At 38.9% G+C, this 17,641-nt stretch overlaps 1 protein-coding gene across 1 annotated transcript in view; it reads left to right on the top strand.

Annotated features, from left to right (window-relative positions):
• Positions 1-17,641, top strand: part of LOC141141259 (uncharacterized) — a 1,017,917-nt gene that overhangs the window by 167,305 nt on the left and 832,971 nt on the right. The window contains exons 4-5 of the mRNA XM_073628940.1: positions 3,096-3,227; positions 11,635-11,664. Coding sequence (XP_073485041.1) covers positions 3,096-3,227; positions 11,635-11,664 — 162 coding nt within the window. The remainder of the gene's footprint in view (positions 1-3,095; positions 3,228-11,634; positions 11,665-17,641) is intronic.

The following is a 17,641-nucleotide window of genomic DNA, read 5'->3' as shown; positions in this document are numbered from 1 at the left end:
GGCGGTATATTAGACCGCCAGATTTCCACTATAAATCTTCGCTCGCCCTGTGGGGGCGAGTGGAGTCTCGCTCGAAGAGAACCCATTCGGTCTACTAGGAGTGAGAGGAGGCGCAAGGGAACCACCTCGGACCCTTGCAGGTAAAAATAACTGACTCATAAACTGTGCACAACTGATTCTAAGGCAACAGAGTGAGTGATTACAAAAACATAACGAAACCTTAGAACCATGAAAATAGAAAAAAGGAAGAGAAGGATAACCAAAAAACGATCCATGGAGCTAAATAGCCTCTAGTAAACAAAGTCCAGGAACGCCGATCCAGTTAGGAGGGGAGTGCTGGTTGCTGTATCGAACAGAATTTTCGGGAGTCTAGCTCCCCCTGCAGAATCATGAGTCATCGTCCTCTTGCTCCTGAAAAAAAAAAGGAAATCTGAGGGCTGTATGCTGTAGGTGAGTCTCTTCTTTAGGCCTTGGAAAAATGCGGTATAGAGGCCTGTGGATCAAAGTGGTGTCCTGGAACTAGTGACCCGACTGGGTCAGGAGGAAATAAAGTTGAGCACTGGCTCAGACAACGGAGGGAACTCTTTCCCAAAAAAAGGAGTCCGTAGTAGGACTGGGAGAGGAGAAAGTCTCGAAGATCCGTTATGGTGGTCTTCCATCTTTGCTCTTCTTAGAGGGCCCTTGTTCCAGAGGGGGGAGACAGGGCTGGCTGGAGGTGGTCGTTTAGTCGATCCTGACGATGATGAGGAGTAAACCATGGGAGCTTCCTGGGAGATTAGCTTAAGGGATAGGAACAATCTCTCACCTTCTGGGAGGTTGGATAAAGCAAAAGTTTTGCCTTGTAGTGAGAACTTCACGGAGAAGGGGAAAGACCATTGGTATTTAATGTCTTGTTCCATTAGGACCGATAGAAGGGGCTTTAGGGCACGTCGTCTTTGTATGGTGGACTGAGCCAGATCAGCAAAGACCTGAATTTGGTGGCCCTGATGCATTAGTTTAGGCTTCAAACACGATTGTCGCATTACCTCCTCTTTGACCGCGTAAAAATGCAGTTTCACTATTATGTCCCTGGGTGTACCGTCTTTTCTTGGGGGTCCCAGTGCCCTATGTGCCCTGTCAAGCTCTAACCTGTGAGGTGGAATGTTAGGGATAAGTTCTGCAATAAAGTCCTGCACGGTAAGGTGGATATCCGTAAAAGATTCCGGGAGGCCTCTAATTCTGAAATTATACCTCCTGGACCTGTTCTCGAGTTCATCATTTCTTGAGAGGGCTGTGTCCAGTTGTTCTTGAACGGTCTGAATGTGCGCAGCATTTTGGTTGGTTCTGGCGACAGTGTTATCTATTTTGTCTTCCATAGCATCAGTTCTGGAGCCCAGGCTAGATAGGTCCATTTTTTAGTGATCTGGATTGCTGTATTGGCCAGTCCCTTTTCTAATAAGGCTGAGAATTTAGTAAAAAGATCTTCTTGGAGTGCAGAGATGTCCTTTACAGTTTATCCAGGGGAAGTGTCTGCTGAAGATGGTAGTTGGGAGGGTATAGAGGGGGAAAAGGCTCCATCCTCTGTCTGCCCGCTGGTCGTTAGCTCTTTCTGGGCCATGGAGGGGGCTTGGTGCTGGGGAGGGCCCTGATGGCAAATCTGATTCGTGCTGGGGCCTCCCTGTGCCGCTTGGGCATAGGTCAGGGTCGGTGGGGTCAGTATAGGTCTGTGTTCCGGGCCTTTAGGCTGTGTGGCTGCATGAGGCCTAGTAGAATCGATGCCGGCGGCCATCTTGGTACACCCCTCCGACGCCGACGCCGCAGCGAACTGCGGGCCTAAATCGCGGCGGGCTTGGGGACCGGACATCCCGCTGTGATCCCCTGCTGTACCTGGTGTAGGGGGGGTGACCGGGACGGTTCTCCTCGGGCTGGGGTAGGCGTTGTGCCGATCATTGGTCCGGGGTGGTGCGGAGCTCCAGGCTTACGCGGCCATGTTGGAGCTCTCGCACATGCGCTCGTCTTGCCCATTTTATATACAAATATAACCAACAGTTCCAATAAGCTTAAACTGAAAAATAATTTGGTATTATAGTGTTCTTTTTTGACACTTACTGTTACACATAGTACTTAAACATGGCTTTTTTTAGATCTGTAATGGTAACAGATCAGTGGCACAGAAGCATATGACCAATCAACTATTGAAGCTCAATTTAAGTCTTTTTTGAAAGTCTTTTACCACTGTATGGTAGGTTTTCTATCAAAGTTATGTTATAAATGCATTTTAAGACATTTTTTTATTTGTGGAAGTGCACTTCTTTCACTCCCACTCCAGCTGTCTATTCTGGCATAGCTAAGTAAAGGATACACTGCATGTCACAAGTGTCACTGTGCACATATGCAATGCTGAGAAAGGGGTGTGTCTAACCAGATGTGTGAAATTACAGGATTCAATGTGGTCAGGCTCTGGTGCCTATTGGATTGCATAGTCAAATGTGGACACACTACAGTTGATTTAATAAAGGCAAAAAGGCTGTTCACTTTGCAAAATAATTTTCACTTTGCAAGAGAATTTCCATTGGCTGTATGAATGAGGTGAAGATCTGTTGGCTTCCATCATCCAATCACAAGAAAGCAAAAATAAAGTTTTATTAAAATATTTTCTTGCATGTGATTGGATATTCCTTGCAAAGCTAATTTTCACCACATTTACTAAAATAAAGGACCATTGCCTTGCAAAGTGAACAAACTAATTGTCTTTTGTAAATCAACCCCACCAAGCAACTATTATACCAGAAAAGTGGAAGTAAGATTATGAAAGAGTAGGTTCTTAGTACAATGTCAGGTTAGCCGATTATCAATTTCTGTTACTTCAACTGGGCTTCAAACATGACTAAAACTTTTATCAATGTAATGACTATGAACATTTAAAATCCCTACCATTGGCTGCATGGTGTTATGTTAATTACTAAATTACGAGTGTGAATAAGACTTCCCCATGACAAGAAATTTAGAATATTAAGCTTAATACAGAGTGTTGTTTAATTAACATGCAAGAGGTATTGTCAAAACAATCAGCTGACTATTTTCACTTCTTTTTTTGTTTTGATTTATGTGTTTAGGGGGTCCAATTAGCAAACTCCGAAATGATCCAGTGAGAATTATTCACGATGCTGTGGACGACACTACGGATTGGATATATGCCATCTTTTCCACTGTGTCAGACTTAATATCATTTGATAATGAACGCAAAGGTAATTAAAAAAAATCACGTAATCTTTCGAAATGCAGGCACTCTTTCTTATATGGTTAGAGTACACAGGTATTTGTGTGTTGTTTCTAAATTGCATGCATTTCGGAAGAATCTGGAATGCAATGTTTGGATTATTAATTGGTTCTCATGAATCAGTGTTCATTTGCATTTTTGTTTTTGTTTGCATTTATACCAATGTAAAAGCATCTCAAATATATCACAAATGCATGCCCTCTCTCTGTGTAAGCATCCCAAAGTGTGTTGCACATGACTTGCTTCTGAGCCTAATGCCTTTGTACATTGGTCACAAAGCTGCTTTATCTTGGTGTAATTTGTACACACATGTGGTATACTATTACAGATTTGTGTTTACCGCTTATGTTCGAGTATAAGCCGACCCGCATATAAGACGAGGCACTTAATTTTACCACAAAAAAGTGGAAAAATTTATTGACTCGAATATAAGCCTAGAGTGAGAAATGCGCAGCTACTGTAAGTGAAAAAGAGGGTCAACAATGCCCATTTGCAGCTTCACTGTGCCCATTTGCAGCCATAGGTCCCCCAAACTTCAAACTTGGTAGTTAAGGGTTCCTAGCTGCCCCCTAGCTGCAGCCAAAATTTGGGGTCCCTGGACCCAAGGGGTCCCAAAATGACATTGCTGCAGATGGCAACTTTGGGGCCCCGTATCTCGGGGCCACTTAGTGCTAGGAACCCCAAATTTGGTGTGCAAACCCAGTGGAAATAGCACTACAACATACCCAAGCTGGGGATCCTAGCTTTAAGTGAACCTGAGATACGGAGCCCCAAAATCAGTTCAGAAAATGTCAAGCACTTCTGCAGCAGAGAATGACATTTTCTGAACAACTTTGGGGCCCCGTATCTCGGGGCCACTTGGTGCTAGGAACCCCAGCTTTGGATATGTTGTAGTGCTAGTTCAACTGGGTTTGCACACCAACCTTTGGGGTTCCTAGCACCAAGTGGCCCCGAGATACAGGGCCCAAAATCGGTTCAGAAAATGTCATTCTCTGCTGCAGAAAAGTGCTTGACTCGAGTATAAGCCGAGGGGGGCATTTTCAGCACAAAAGAAGTGCTGAAAAAATCAGCTTATACTCGAGTATATACGGTAAACACTTTTTAAGGTCGTTTTTAGTTCAATCCTTAGATGAAGTTCCATAGCTTTGAAGCTAAAAATACATTCAAGCTTACTTACAGGGGTTTCATATTTTTGTACATATATATTTAATAATAACATATAAATAATGAAACTACTGGGGTTGATTTACTAAAGGCAAATAGAGTGTGCACTCTACAAGTGCAGTTGCACTAATTTTCCCCAGAGCTTAGTAAGTGTGGTAAAGTTCTGCTGATTTCTATCATCCAATCATGTGCCAGCAAAATGGTGTTTTATTTTCCTTGCGTCTAATTTTGTATTCTGTACAAAGTTAATCTTCATCATATTAATATATACTAAGCAAAATGAGCACAACTGCACTTGCAAAGTCTATTTGCCTTTAGTAAATCAACCCCATTGTTACATACACTGCACTGATGATCAGGGCTGGTGCAAGACCATTTGGAGCCCTAGGCAAGACCAGCTACTTGCACCCCCTCCCCCCCAAAAAAATAAAACTGTACACACTGCCCCCCTTTCTGCCCCCCAATGCCCCTCTTTAACCATACGCCCCCTTCCTGTATACACTGGCCCCCTTCCTGCACACACTGGCCCCCATTAAACCCTAAACCCCATTTCCTGCACATGCTGCCACCTTCCTTCACACACTGTGCCCTTTACCTCTACACCCCCCTTCCTATACACACCCCCCCCTTCCTGCACACACTGCCCCCCTTTAACGGTGACAGGAGAGGTATGTGGCATTGGCCATGGCTGCGCCCTAGGCAGCAGTGCACCCCAGGCGGCTGCTTAGTTTGCCTAGTGGTAGCGCCGGCTCTGCTAATGATAGCCAACAAGCCTGTAAGAGCTGTATGCAGTTTGGAATAAATAGTACTATTGTATAAAGTTGAGTCTATGCTATACAACAGTGGTTATGATTAACCCCTTCCCGACCAGCCGCCACAGTTATGCTCTCCTGCACGAGCCATCGTAGCTGTACGTCGGCTCTTTAAGATGCTTTAGCAGGCAAGCGAATGTGCCTGCAGAATGTCCCCAGAACCGATGCGCGTGCCCGGCAGGTACAATGACCATTGGGCACCCACGATCACTCATGACAGAGCGAGAACCGGGATCTGTGTGTGTAAGCACACAAATCCCCGTTCTCTCAGGGGAGAGGAGACCGATCGTGTGTTCATACTAAGTATGTACACCGATTGGTTTCCTCCCCTAGTCAGTCCCATCCCCCCACAGTTAGAACACATCTAGGGAACACAGTTAACCCCTTGATCACCCCCTAGTATTAACCCCTTCCTTGCCGAAGACATTTATACTCTGATCGCTCTATAAATGTCATTGGTCCCAAAATAGCATCAAAAGTGTTAGAAATGTGTGCCGCAATCTCACAGGCTTGATAAAAATAGCTGATCACTGCCATTACTAGTAAAAAAATAAAATAATAAAAATGCCATAAATCTATCCCCTATTTTGTAGACACTATACCTTTTGCCCAAACCAATCAATATACACTTATTGTGATTTTTTAACCAAAAATATGTAGAAGAATACATATTGGCCTAAACTGATGAAGAAATGTATTTCTTTTTTAAATTTTTGGATATTTATTATAGCAAAAAGTACAAAATATTGTGTTTGTTTTTAAATTGTCACTCTTTTTTTGTTTAAAACGCAAAAAATAAAAACCACAGAGGTGATCAAACACTACCAAAAGAAAGGTCTATTTGTGGAGAAAAAAGGTCATCAATTTTGTTTGGGTACAATGTTGCACGACCGCGCAGTTGTCAGTTAAAGTGATGTAGCACTGAATCGCAAAAAATGGCCTGGTCAGGGAGAGGGCAAATCCTTCTGGGGCTGAAGTGTCAAAATAATACATGTGAATACCTTCTGTTTCAAGAAAACTGTACTGTGCCATTACTGGGAAATAAAATATATTGGAGATTAAAGAAACTGGTTGTTAAAAATAAGATAAGTACACCCCAAAAATGAAAATTTGTTTTTTGATGGTGCTGACTTCTTTTAGAAGTCAGTGTAAAAAAATAGTATATAGAGTCTGTATCAATGGATTTTGGGCCTGTGTCCATCGACTCAGTTTGACATCGGTTTGAGATGCTTCTAAGATCATTTAGTATTTATTCACGGGTGACACTCACATTTGACCTGCAGTTGATCGCCTTCTGACCTGCATTTGACATGCTTCAAGCAAAGCCTGCTTGAAGCAAACTGAAGCTTGATGACACAGGGATTAATAAACATTTTCTCCTTTTGGAGATTTAATGTCCAAATAAAACTGTTGCATATAGAACAAAGCACGCGCGGGGGGGGTGGGGGAGTGTGAGGCTCGTATTTTTATGTTGTTATGTTGTTTCTTATGAAAGTATAGTTATCTTAAGAAATATGCAGTTTTCCATAGCTGTGTTAAATGTTTGAAAATTATATCTACTAATATTACTTTTACACCCTCTACAATACAAAGGTATTCCTTTTAAACAACAGCAACCTTGAAAGTCCATTTACGACAGCAAATGTTCAACATGATTTTCTGCTTAAAAAAATCAATATAATCCTTTTTCATCAATGCTAAAGGCAGAATAAAATGTATAACAGAGTCCTTGTGTAAACTTGTTTTAATTCAGAGCGTGTGGTACATTGTGCACAGCACCAGAAATCTTTTACAACATATCAATGCTAGCATATCTCTGATTAAAAGAAAACTGTGATGTAGTTGTTTGTGTGCTTCTCATTGTTTGAACTGTATGTTGGGTTCTTTCAGATGCTCAGCTGCTTAAATGCAAAAAAGATCTATTTGCTGATTATAAATAATCCTGAATAAACAGTTTTCACCAAAAGACAAACTGCAGATATTTTCTAAACTTTTTATTTTTAATTAACATGTGTAAATCAAACACTAAAAGGCTATGACTTGAATTTCAAATTAGATAATTCAAAGGACTGATATTACAAATGCTAGAAGACTTTAACTTTTATCTTTCTGGGTTTTTTTTGTTTTTTTTTAAGATTAGAGATAGGTACATTTCTTAATTTATTATTTACTAACAACATTTAAAAAAAATATATATATATATATATGTAATTATTATTATTATTTTAAACTGCATCAGACCAAAAGGCCAAAAGGCTGTTATCATTTCTGGGAGGCTGTTAGACGACTTGGATGCCCCAAGAGGTTGTGCCGTAATCTGGACAAGAAAAACTCGCAGCTCCAGATGAGAGAGGGAAGCCTAATAGATCCAGTGGGTGCCCGCCCCGGATCGCCTCTGTGTGCAATAAAATAAAAAAGAATTGGTCACACACTACAATAGATCTGAAATCCTTTTAGTGCGACATCCCAAGGACACTTCAGGTGCACTTAATCATTACACAGATAAGTCGGCATGATAATTCTTAAATAGCCCCACCTATACCCATAACAGGTGTCACAAGGTACTAATAACAGACCTCCTATTAACTATGATCAACGTATAAAAAAAACCCAGAAGAATGCAGATACATATAACAAATATATAAAACAAGAAAAATGTATACAAACAGATAAAAGTATTGAAGCATTGAAATATTAAACCATAAGCCACAACCATAAAAGCATTTTACTAGAACACCAATAGCTTCATACCAATCTGTGTCCCTATATTCCATGTCTAATATCCATATGTATGTATATAAACTGTATTTCCATACAAAAAAATCACTGCTCCATGTAGATAATAATGAGTGGGGAAATCGACTAACTTTACAAGACAAAAGGAAAGGGGACAAAACACAACACAGAGAAAGGAAGACAAACGACACACAAGTAAAGTGTAGGGCACAAATATGGATATATATAGTACAAGTGCGGTCAGCAAAAACCGACAGGGCACTGACACATGATGGAAACCATGCAATAGTGGACAGAAGACATGGGATAGAGCAAAAATGCTGCTCCACTGCCCCATCTATAAACACCGCCATAAAATGGCTAATTACCAACCACCCCACTACATTCCACGATGTTCCAAAAATATCCACATATCCATACATTTACACAAGGTAAAGCTTCTTAAAGGTAACCGATTCTACTTGGGAAGCAGGAGGGAACTACATGTACACATGCAGAGAATAAGGTACATATAACAAAGAGTAAATAAAAATTAAAATACAATACAAAATGCACAATATACAAAAACATGTGCATGTATGTATATATAAAGTGTATCAACCATTGTCCTCTGCATGTATATACACATAGATTGTATTTATCGATCATCACCAGAGAGAGAGTGTCTAATAGTCTAATCATAAAAGTGACTCACATCCCACTCAAAGTTTAACCCATGTGGAATGCGAGTCTGGAAGTGAAAAATCCAGAACACCTCTCTCCGGCACAGCAATCGAAAAACATCACCTCCCCTTTTTGGAGTCTTAACCTTATCAATCACCTGTATATGCAAAGCATGTTACCATTGTGTCACAATTAAAATGTCTACATTCATTGATTGATTTTTAGCCACACTATATACGTGTTCAATAAAACGATCGTGGAGACATCTAGTTATTCTGCCTACATATTGGATGTGACATATGTCACAAGTAAGCAAGTACACTACATAGCTAGCATTACAATTGTGAAAGGAACAAATTTCATATTGATTTTTTGTCACTGATGAACAAAATCTGTTACTGCCCATGTGTGGCCACAACATGGGCACCCTGTGGTTCAACATTTAAAGTTTCCCTTAAAGTGTAACCATGTCACTGATTTTGTAGTATGCCTATTGAAAAAACTGGGGGACAGAGAGTGACCTATAGTGGGGTCCCTTCGGTATACTATGTTAGCCCCTCCCCATAATATATTTGCACAAGTCTCATCTGTGTATAGAATGGGGAGGTGCTATTAATAATGTCCCTTATCTCTCTGAACTGTGCTGTATGGGGTGGACAAGGTCAATTTATTTTGATGTAAATCATTGGCCTGTGTCTTTCTTTTGAAGAGATCTATCCTGTCTTTATTTATGGCAATAGTCAGAGCCCTATTGATCATCCACCTCGGGTAACCCCTCTCCAAAGATTGTTGATATAGGGAGGCTGCCTCTCATTCAAACTCTAGATCATAACTACAGATTCTCATAGGCATTGTCCAACGGGTATACCCTTAATGGTATGCCTTGGGTGTCCCGACTGTGCCAGTAAGAGAGAATTGCCCGACAATGGAAATGATAAAATGTGGGAAGGGTAGGGTATCCTGGTATGATTTTTGTAGCTTCTTTTAGACTGAAAACACCCACTCTTATCCCTCGGTTGATAAGTTCCACAAGGACTGCTCTATATTGCTTAGTAAGATCCCCCCTAAGCTCAATGTATGTATGGGCATCAGATAGCTGGCGAATTGCCTCTTCTCTATATGAATGCACATTCATAACTACTACAAGTCCTCTCTTATCGGAGTTACAAATGACTATGGTATCATCTTCCTCTAGGTTTTTCTCTAGTTTTTAATGACATCTTCTCATCTCTAGTCATGTTATCTCGCCATTCTGTGACAACCACCATCGCCTGTTGAGTTAATGCCGTCAAATCCCGCTCCACCTGATCTTTGAAATGTGGTCATTTCTAGGGTGCAGGAATTAACAGGGTAAAAATCTGATTTTGTTTTGAAGAGAACCAATGTAACAGGTCCAGCATCAACCACCGGCACAATGGGGGGATTATTACAGGACAACAAATCCTCTAGATCTCTAGCAGCGCATTGTTCCCTAAAAGAAAAATCTGCATCCTCCAAATTGGTGTTAGTTGACCCAGACCTACATATCTCAGAATTTTCCACATCTCCTGTTGAAAAATAATGCTGATAAACCTATTGACATTGAGAATAGTGTTGAATAAAGTTAGTCTATTAGTACCCTGCAAAACCTGTTATGGGTATAGGTGGGGCAACTTAAGGATTATCATGCCGATTTACCTGTGTAATGATTAAGTGCACCTGAAGTGTGTAAAACGAGTCTACCAGCATTCTGTTCCTGTAGCGTCCTTGGGATGTCGCAATAAAAGGATTTTGGATCTATTGAAGTGTGCGTACAATTCTTCTTGCGAAGAAACTAAGGGATTAAAAGGCAACTTACTTGCACCTTGTTGGAGTATGTAAGATGCTAAACCCTCCCTTTGAACTGGTAAAGGTGTCCAATGGTTTGTTTAAAATGGTGTTAGTGCAAAAGAGCTTTAAAAAGCAGAATAAAAAATTAAAAAATACAAAATTATGTGTTGCTTTATTCAAAAATCACAGTAAAAAATCAATAGTGGTCTTCTGCCTTCCATTAATTTAAAGAACCAATTAACAATAACAGTGTAGAGACACGAGCACAGGAACTGTTCCTGACTCACACAGTCCATTTACTACTGTTATGACAAACCCTTATTAGATTCAGTCAAACCACAGATGAAAGCTATTATGAAGGCTATTTCTGTTTTATTGCTGCAATTTCCATATATTCCAGGTTATAGGTTAAAGGGGACAACGCTTCACAGTGTTAAGTTAGACAAAATGTATTATTACCATATTGCTGTTGGCGCCAAAACCTCTTGGGGGGAAAATATGTCTCAAAGACCTTTAAGAATGTAGCTTGGTACATTTAAGTTAAAGTTTACTCATTAATGCTGGTCAAATACTGCAAGCATAGCATGTATAGTAACGGGATGACTACATATGTGTGGAAATAAAATTGCTTGATTTATTAATGATGCGTTGAGTGATGCATGCAAAACATAACATTTTAAAACCTATTCAATAAAATGTGCTGGGAGCAAAGTTGGTACTGCATAATATGGTAAACCAACTAGTGTCATATTTTCTTGCTGGGTGTAGCTTTATTTGAGTCAGTGTTCTCTCCCAGTAGGGATTTCCCTTTTAGCTACTTACAGACCTTACAAGGGATTATGGTGTAAGATTCCCCCAGTATATCACAGAGGGTGGCAAATCTAACCCCATAATCTTCTGCACACTCTTCAAGTAAATGAAAATGATCCATGAATCTTCAAAGTGTGTTGCAAATCCTGCTGCAGGCAAACTGATCTACTCATCTGTACACACAGCAAAAAAAATTTATGGAAATCTGATCGGTACGAGATAAATTCTACAAGGTTGCTGTTGCACTTTGCTCACTGCACCGTTTTATTCAATAATTCCATTACTATACTAATTAGTAACAAAATAGTTTGTTTACATCTTCCTAAGAAGAAGTAATGTCCTGCAGGGTGTCTCATTTGATCTTCTTTTATTCCAATTCAGGACTTGCAGAGCCTGCTGTGAAAAAAATAGGTTGGTAGTTCAGTTTTTTCTACTCATAATTCATAATCATATTTTTTAGGATTATAATACCCTTTTTTTAGTGTTTAACTTTTTATTTCATTATATAGCAGTAATGTTTGAGGGATGACCAAAGTAAAAGTACAGGACAAGGCTGAGTCAGTGACTTAGTTGGCTTTGCAATGTTCCTTTAGCTTCTGATATTTGTAACTTTTATTGTCCAACAAACAAAAAGATTGAAAAAGAAATAGTATAAATGAGTTATGTGCAGAGTATTCTACTCTGTAAATAGTTGAACTGATAACAATTTATAAAATTGCCATTAATGTAAATGCTTTGACAAGTTTTCTAAACAATACCAAAAGAAGGTACCAACCCAAAATCAAACCATTGTTATTGTTCTCTCATTATCCATTCAGAACACACCTATTATTTTTATTCTGGCTTTCTTAGATGGTTAACAATTTGTTTCCTAAACTAAAGAGTCTCACTGCATCTTGCTGGTCTACTCCATGATGTGAATAATTAAAAAATACTGAAGGGCTGAGCCACAATATAATCTAATGGACCATATCCACCTTAACCTTCCCTAAACAATAGTGTTAGATTTGGTTGGACTAACAATTACAGCACCAGTGTGATTTTCTTGGATTGTCAGCTAATCTAAAATAACAGGAATTATCTTAAGTTTCACAGGTTTATTATTATTATTTTTTTAGTAAGGTATTTACTTTTAACTGACATATGATCAGTGGGCATGGTCATATTTTACTTGTTTGTAAGCATTATGAGCATTATGAGTAGTTTTCTGCCCTTCCCTTGTTATCTGGGCCTATTTATAAGAACTCTACAGATCATTAATGAATACTGAGAATATACACATTTAAAACAGAATTGTAACAGTATACTTCTCGCAATATATACAGTAAATGTACCTAACATTATCTATATTTAACTTTTAAGGTAAACTCCTGTCTAATAGCATATACCACAAGATGTCTATAGCTTTGATTTATTTATTTTTTTCAAAAATACTTAATTCACATTTTATTTTATAGCGCAATATAAATAGGCAATGATTGCCATTATAAATATTAAGGAGAAAAATGTAAACACAGACCATTCCACCATATCTGCTCAAACTGGAGCAACACAGGGATGGTTAGGGCAGCCTCACCACCTATATGTTTCCAATGTATACAATGTTTGTACGCTTACTGATCAGTGTACTAAAGAAATTACACAAGTAGAATGGTAGAAGAGAAACCAATACAAATAAGAAGAGAAATATTCACACTGCCCATGTTTGGTCATATAGATCATGTTTATAATTACACTGAAGTCTCCATTGGACAGTTACCCGAATTGCATTAACTTTAAACTATTCCCTCATAGTGGGAGGTCTAGGGGTTCATTGAAGAATTTATTATCTAGAAGACCCCCCCCCCCCCCTTTATGCACACACACAAACACACACTAATTTGTCCTTATTTAGTTTTATTTTGTTACTTTACTATTTTGTTACTGGGCCCAGAATTTCTTTACAATTGAATGCTTAACAAAGACATAATATATAGCCATTTTATTGGGAATTGGCCCTGATAAACACATAATGATGATTTTATTTTTATTTTTTTGCTTAATAAAAGGTAATAAGGAAAGAATTTTGAACTAAAAGGCAATACATTTAATTGTATAAAATGGCTGAAAGGTTCACTTGGGTTAAAAATATAAAACTTAAACATTGTAAATGTGCAAAAGTACTTCAAAATAATTCTTAAACTCTTTAGAAAAACACTTTAGATGTGTTTTGCTAAGTTTATGATGCATGATACAGTTTCTGACAGAACTGATAGAAAATTGAAATACAAACAATGTTTGCCACCTAACTAAAAAGATAAATAATTAAATAGTAATGTGATATTGGCTAATACTACAGTGCATTTAACAGTAGACTTGTTTGATCATAAATCAAATAATACAATTAATATCAATGATGGAATTTGCCAAATGATCTCTTATCTTGAATGCTATTTGTTACTTAAAAGAGATTACAAAGAATAGCAGCTGAGTGATAAATGATGGCTAATGAAGATTATATGTTAAGCATGCAAGATGCTGACAATTCACTAATGAAGGATTTCAATCTTCCGGTAATACATGATAAATTAATTAGTGTCAATGGGAACTACCAGCAATGCTTTTAAATGGTTATATTTATTACACAACTCACTACCTACATAAATATTTTCAAATGTCCTTGAGTATTTCACTTTACACGACAAAGTTTGGTATAAATGCCTAATAGAACAGTTTGAATTTTGATCAAAGCAGAGCATGTGTAGTGTGACACCATGTATGGCATTTCAGAAATAAATTGATGTCACCTGCACTCTGAAACTTTGGGTAAAACACTGTGTTTTATTAAATGTATTAATTTAAAACAAAAACTGGTCCAAAAAGACACCCACTCTTCAAGTACCACCACTGCGCCAAATGTAACCTAAATGTGTAGCAGCTGCTACTTTAAATAAAATAAATATAAATAAGCATTTACAGGATAAACTAAAGTACATAGCAGTGCTAAATAGTATAAATAAATAAACCCAATGACAGGTGATAGTGATCAACACTAATACATAAACAATTAATAATAAAGTTTGTGCAAAAATAGTCCATACATGAGACTGGATTGTCTCAAACAAGGAAAGCTGAATATATCCTGATGTGAAATCTTTAAAACTTTCACCACACCGCGTGCACTCAGTGTCCCCTTTGATTAAACACTCACCGAATGGCGATGCCTTGCACTCTCATGCGCGGCAAAACAGCATCAACCCTTACAGGGTTAAATATCCACCGATATCCAGACATGACACCCGATATCATGGACTCTTCATACATAATGAAACAAAGTACTCCAATAGTGCAGTATCGTTGTAAAAAGTTTATTTTATTTAAACAGCTTCAAACATTGCACTCACATAAGCTCAAATCAATGAAGCCTAGAGGCATCCACTTGCAGTAGCAAGTACTGGTGTAATGTGGTCTCAGCGGACACAGCATAGGTGAACTGAATCTTACCAGTGAACAATTGTGATCCTCTGAGTGTCACTTCCAGTATAGCGTCAAGCATAAAAAACTGGTTGCCGTACAGCCACGTCCCAACATTTCTTCATAGCAACTTACTCATGGGAAAGAATCCTATGCTGTGTCCACTGAGACCACATTACACCAGTACATGCTGCTGCAATTAGATGCCTCTAGGCTTCATTGATTTGAACTTATGTGAGTGCAATGTTTGAAGCTGTTTTAATAGATGAAACTTTTTATAACGATACTGCACTATTGGAGTACTTTGTTTCATTATATATGGACAGTCCATGATATTGGGTGTCACGTCTGGATATCGGTGAATATTTAACCCTGTAAGGGTTGAAGCTTTTTTGCCGAGCATGAGAGTGCAAGGGATCACCATTTGGTGAGTGTTTAACCAAAGGGGGCACTGAGTGCACGCGGTGTGGTGAAAGTTTTGAAGATTTCACATCAGGATATGTTAAGCTTTCCTTGTTTGAGACAATCCATGTATAGACTATTTTTGCACAAACTTTATTATTAATTGTGTATGTATTAGTGTTGATCACTATCGCCTGTCACTGGGTTTATTTATTAATACTGTTTAGCGCTACTATTTACTTTAGTTTATACTGTAAATGCTTATTTAAATGTATTGATTTATTAAAGGCTGTTAACTTTGCAATAGAAGTTGCACTTTGCAGGGGAAGTATGCCCAGAGCTTAGTAAATTAGACAAAGCTCTGCTGACTTCAATCATCCATGTGTGCATGCAAAAATGCTACTTTTCTGAAGAAAATTCACTTGCAAAGTGAACAGCCTATTTGTTTTTAGTAAAGCAACCCCAGTGAGTAGATATGCAAATTTTCATGCAATAGCATAATTGTGAATGTATATTTAGGTTTATACTTGCCTCTTCCTTCAGTTATGTAGGTATTATACATGCATAGGTAAGAGTGGACCTACCTTTGATTGGTCATCCCCAAGAAGTACACATTGGCCTTTAGTGACTGGGCCTGTTTACGTGCAGGAGGATATTCTTGTCTTCATGAAGAGAGCCTTATGTGAGCGAAAAGTGCTGTTTATGTCTGTTGTGACTGAGTGAGTGCATAATTGTGAATATATATATCTAGATTTATACTTGCCTCTTTCAGATATGTAGGTATTATACATGCTTAGGTAAGAGTGGACCTACCTTTAGTTGACCCCAAGAAGAACACATCAACTTTTAGTGACTGGGCCTGTTTATATACAGGAGGATATTGTTGCCTTCATGAAGAGGGCCCCCTGTGGACAAAAATTGATGTTTATGTCTGTTGGGACTGAAATGAAAGCTTTGAATGATAGTACCTCAGGCCCTAACTTGTATGATAGCTCCTTCCACTGTATGAAATGTTTCAGGTAATTTACCCTCCTATTTTGTGTATGCAGATGTTACATTATACTTTAAATGTGTAGTTCCTTCTAACATATACCTGAATGAGAGAGAAGTTGAACACAATTTATTAATTAATCACTTCTTCAAAGGTACCATTCAAAACAATGACCACAAATGTGTAAAAAATGTGTAGTTAGGGACCTTAAAAGTAGCAGTGATGAAGCAAGTCCACAACTCAATACATATATAAAATTTTAATATTATAATATTGTATTTTTACATCCTTACGTAAGACTCATATTGTATGAATTACACCACAGTGTGTAAATTCAGATCCAGCTCATTATCACAACACCCTACTTGCAATGGCGGCGGCAGCACCCAACAGCTGATGGAAACATCAGCTGTGGTGCTATCAGGAATCATGAATCAGACCGAGACAGAAGTATAGTTAAATCACACTTGTTTATTAATAATAATAATAATAATAGGGTAAAAAGAGTAAGCGTAGTCAAAACAAGCCAGAGTTCAGTAACTGGATCAGGTAGTTAGCCAAGCAAATGTCAGAGAGCGAGAGATAAGAACTGACGAGCATAATCAACAATAGCTGAGTAACTGTGCAGAGAGATGGGAGCTGGCAATTAGCCAACAGCTGAGCAGCCAGCTCAGAGAAGGAAGGGCTGAGCCCAGCCCTGACAGGTGCAGACATTGCTGGACTCCAGGACAGGTAAGTGTCCTATTATTAAAAGTCAGAGCTACAGTATGTGTAGCTGCTGGCTTTTAATTTTTGCAGGGGTGGCGGACTTCCTCTTTAATTTATAAATTGTACATGATAGCAACAATGCAATCCTAAAGAAGACTTTTTGACGCTAAAAAATGCCAAATGAACATCACCAACATAGGAACATGGTGCTTTGCCAGGCTGTCCCCACAGGCAAGATACCCCTCCCCATGTTGGGGGCATGTGGTCTGGTAAGGTTCAGGTAAGGGGGAACACAATCGACCCCCCTTTGCTGGCCACCCAGGCTGTATGCTTGGACAATCATAACCTCTCAGCATCAGAAAGGGCATGTCTCAAGGCCCTAACCAACAATACAGACGTCATCATAAAAACAGCCGACGAAGGAGGTGGGATTGTCATCCAACACAGAGATACATATGTTCAAGAGGCCCACAGACTTCTGTCTGATGTCGATACTTACATCAAATAGCCTGGTAACCCTTTACCCAAGTTCATACCTGAAGCCCATACACTGGTGGACAAGGCTACAGCAGATGGTATCATCACAAAAATTGAAGCTGCTTTCCTCAAACGGGATAATTACAATACTCCTTATTTCTAACACCTTCCCAAAATCCACAAAAGCCTAACCAAGCCTCCTGGACGTCCCATAGTGGCTGCCATGGACAGTATCACCAACCCTTTTTTCTTATACATTGATCATTTTCTGCAATCACTGGCCCAGAAACTACCGGCATACATTCGTGATGGGACCCACCTAATCAACATTTTAAGCAACTACCCTTGGGAATCCAC

Source organism: Aquarana catesbeiana, linkage group LG04 (genome assembly GCF_042186555.1).
Source record: "Aquarana catesbeiana isolate 2022-GZ linkage group LG04, ASM4218655v1, whole genome shotgun sequence".
In the NCBI taxonomy this organism is placed as follows: Eukaryota; Metazoa; Chordata; class Amphibia; order Anura; family Ranidae; genus Aquarana; species Aquarana catesbeiana.
Note: the sequence above shows the minus strand (reverse complement) of the source record. Positions and strands in the feature narration are given on the sequence as shown.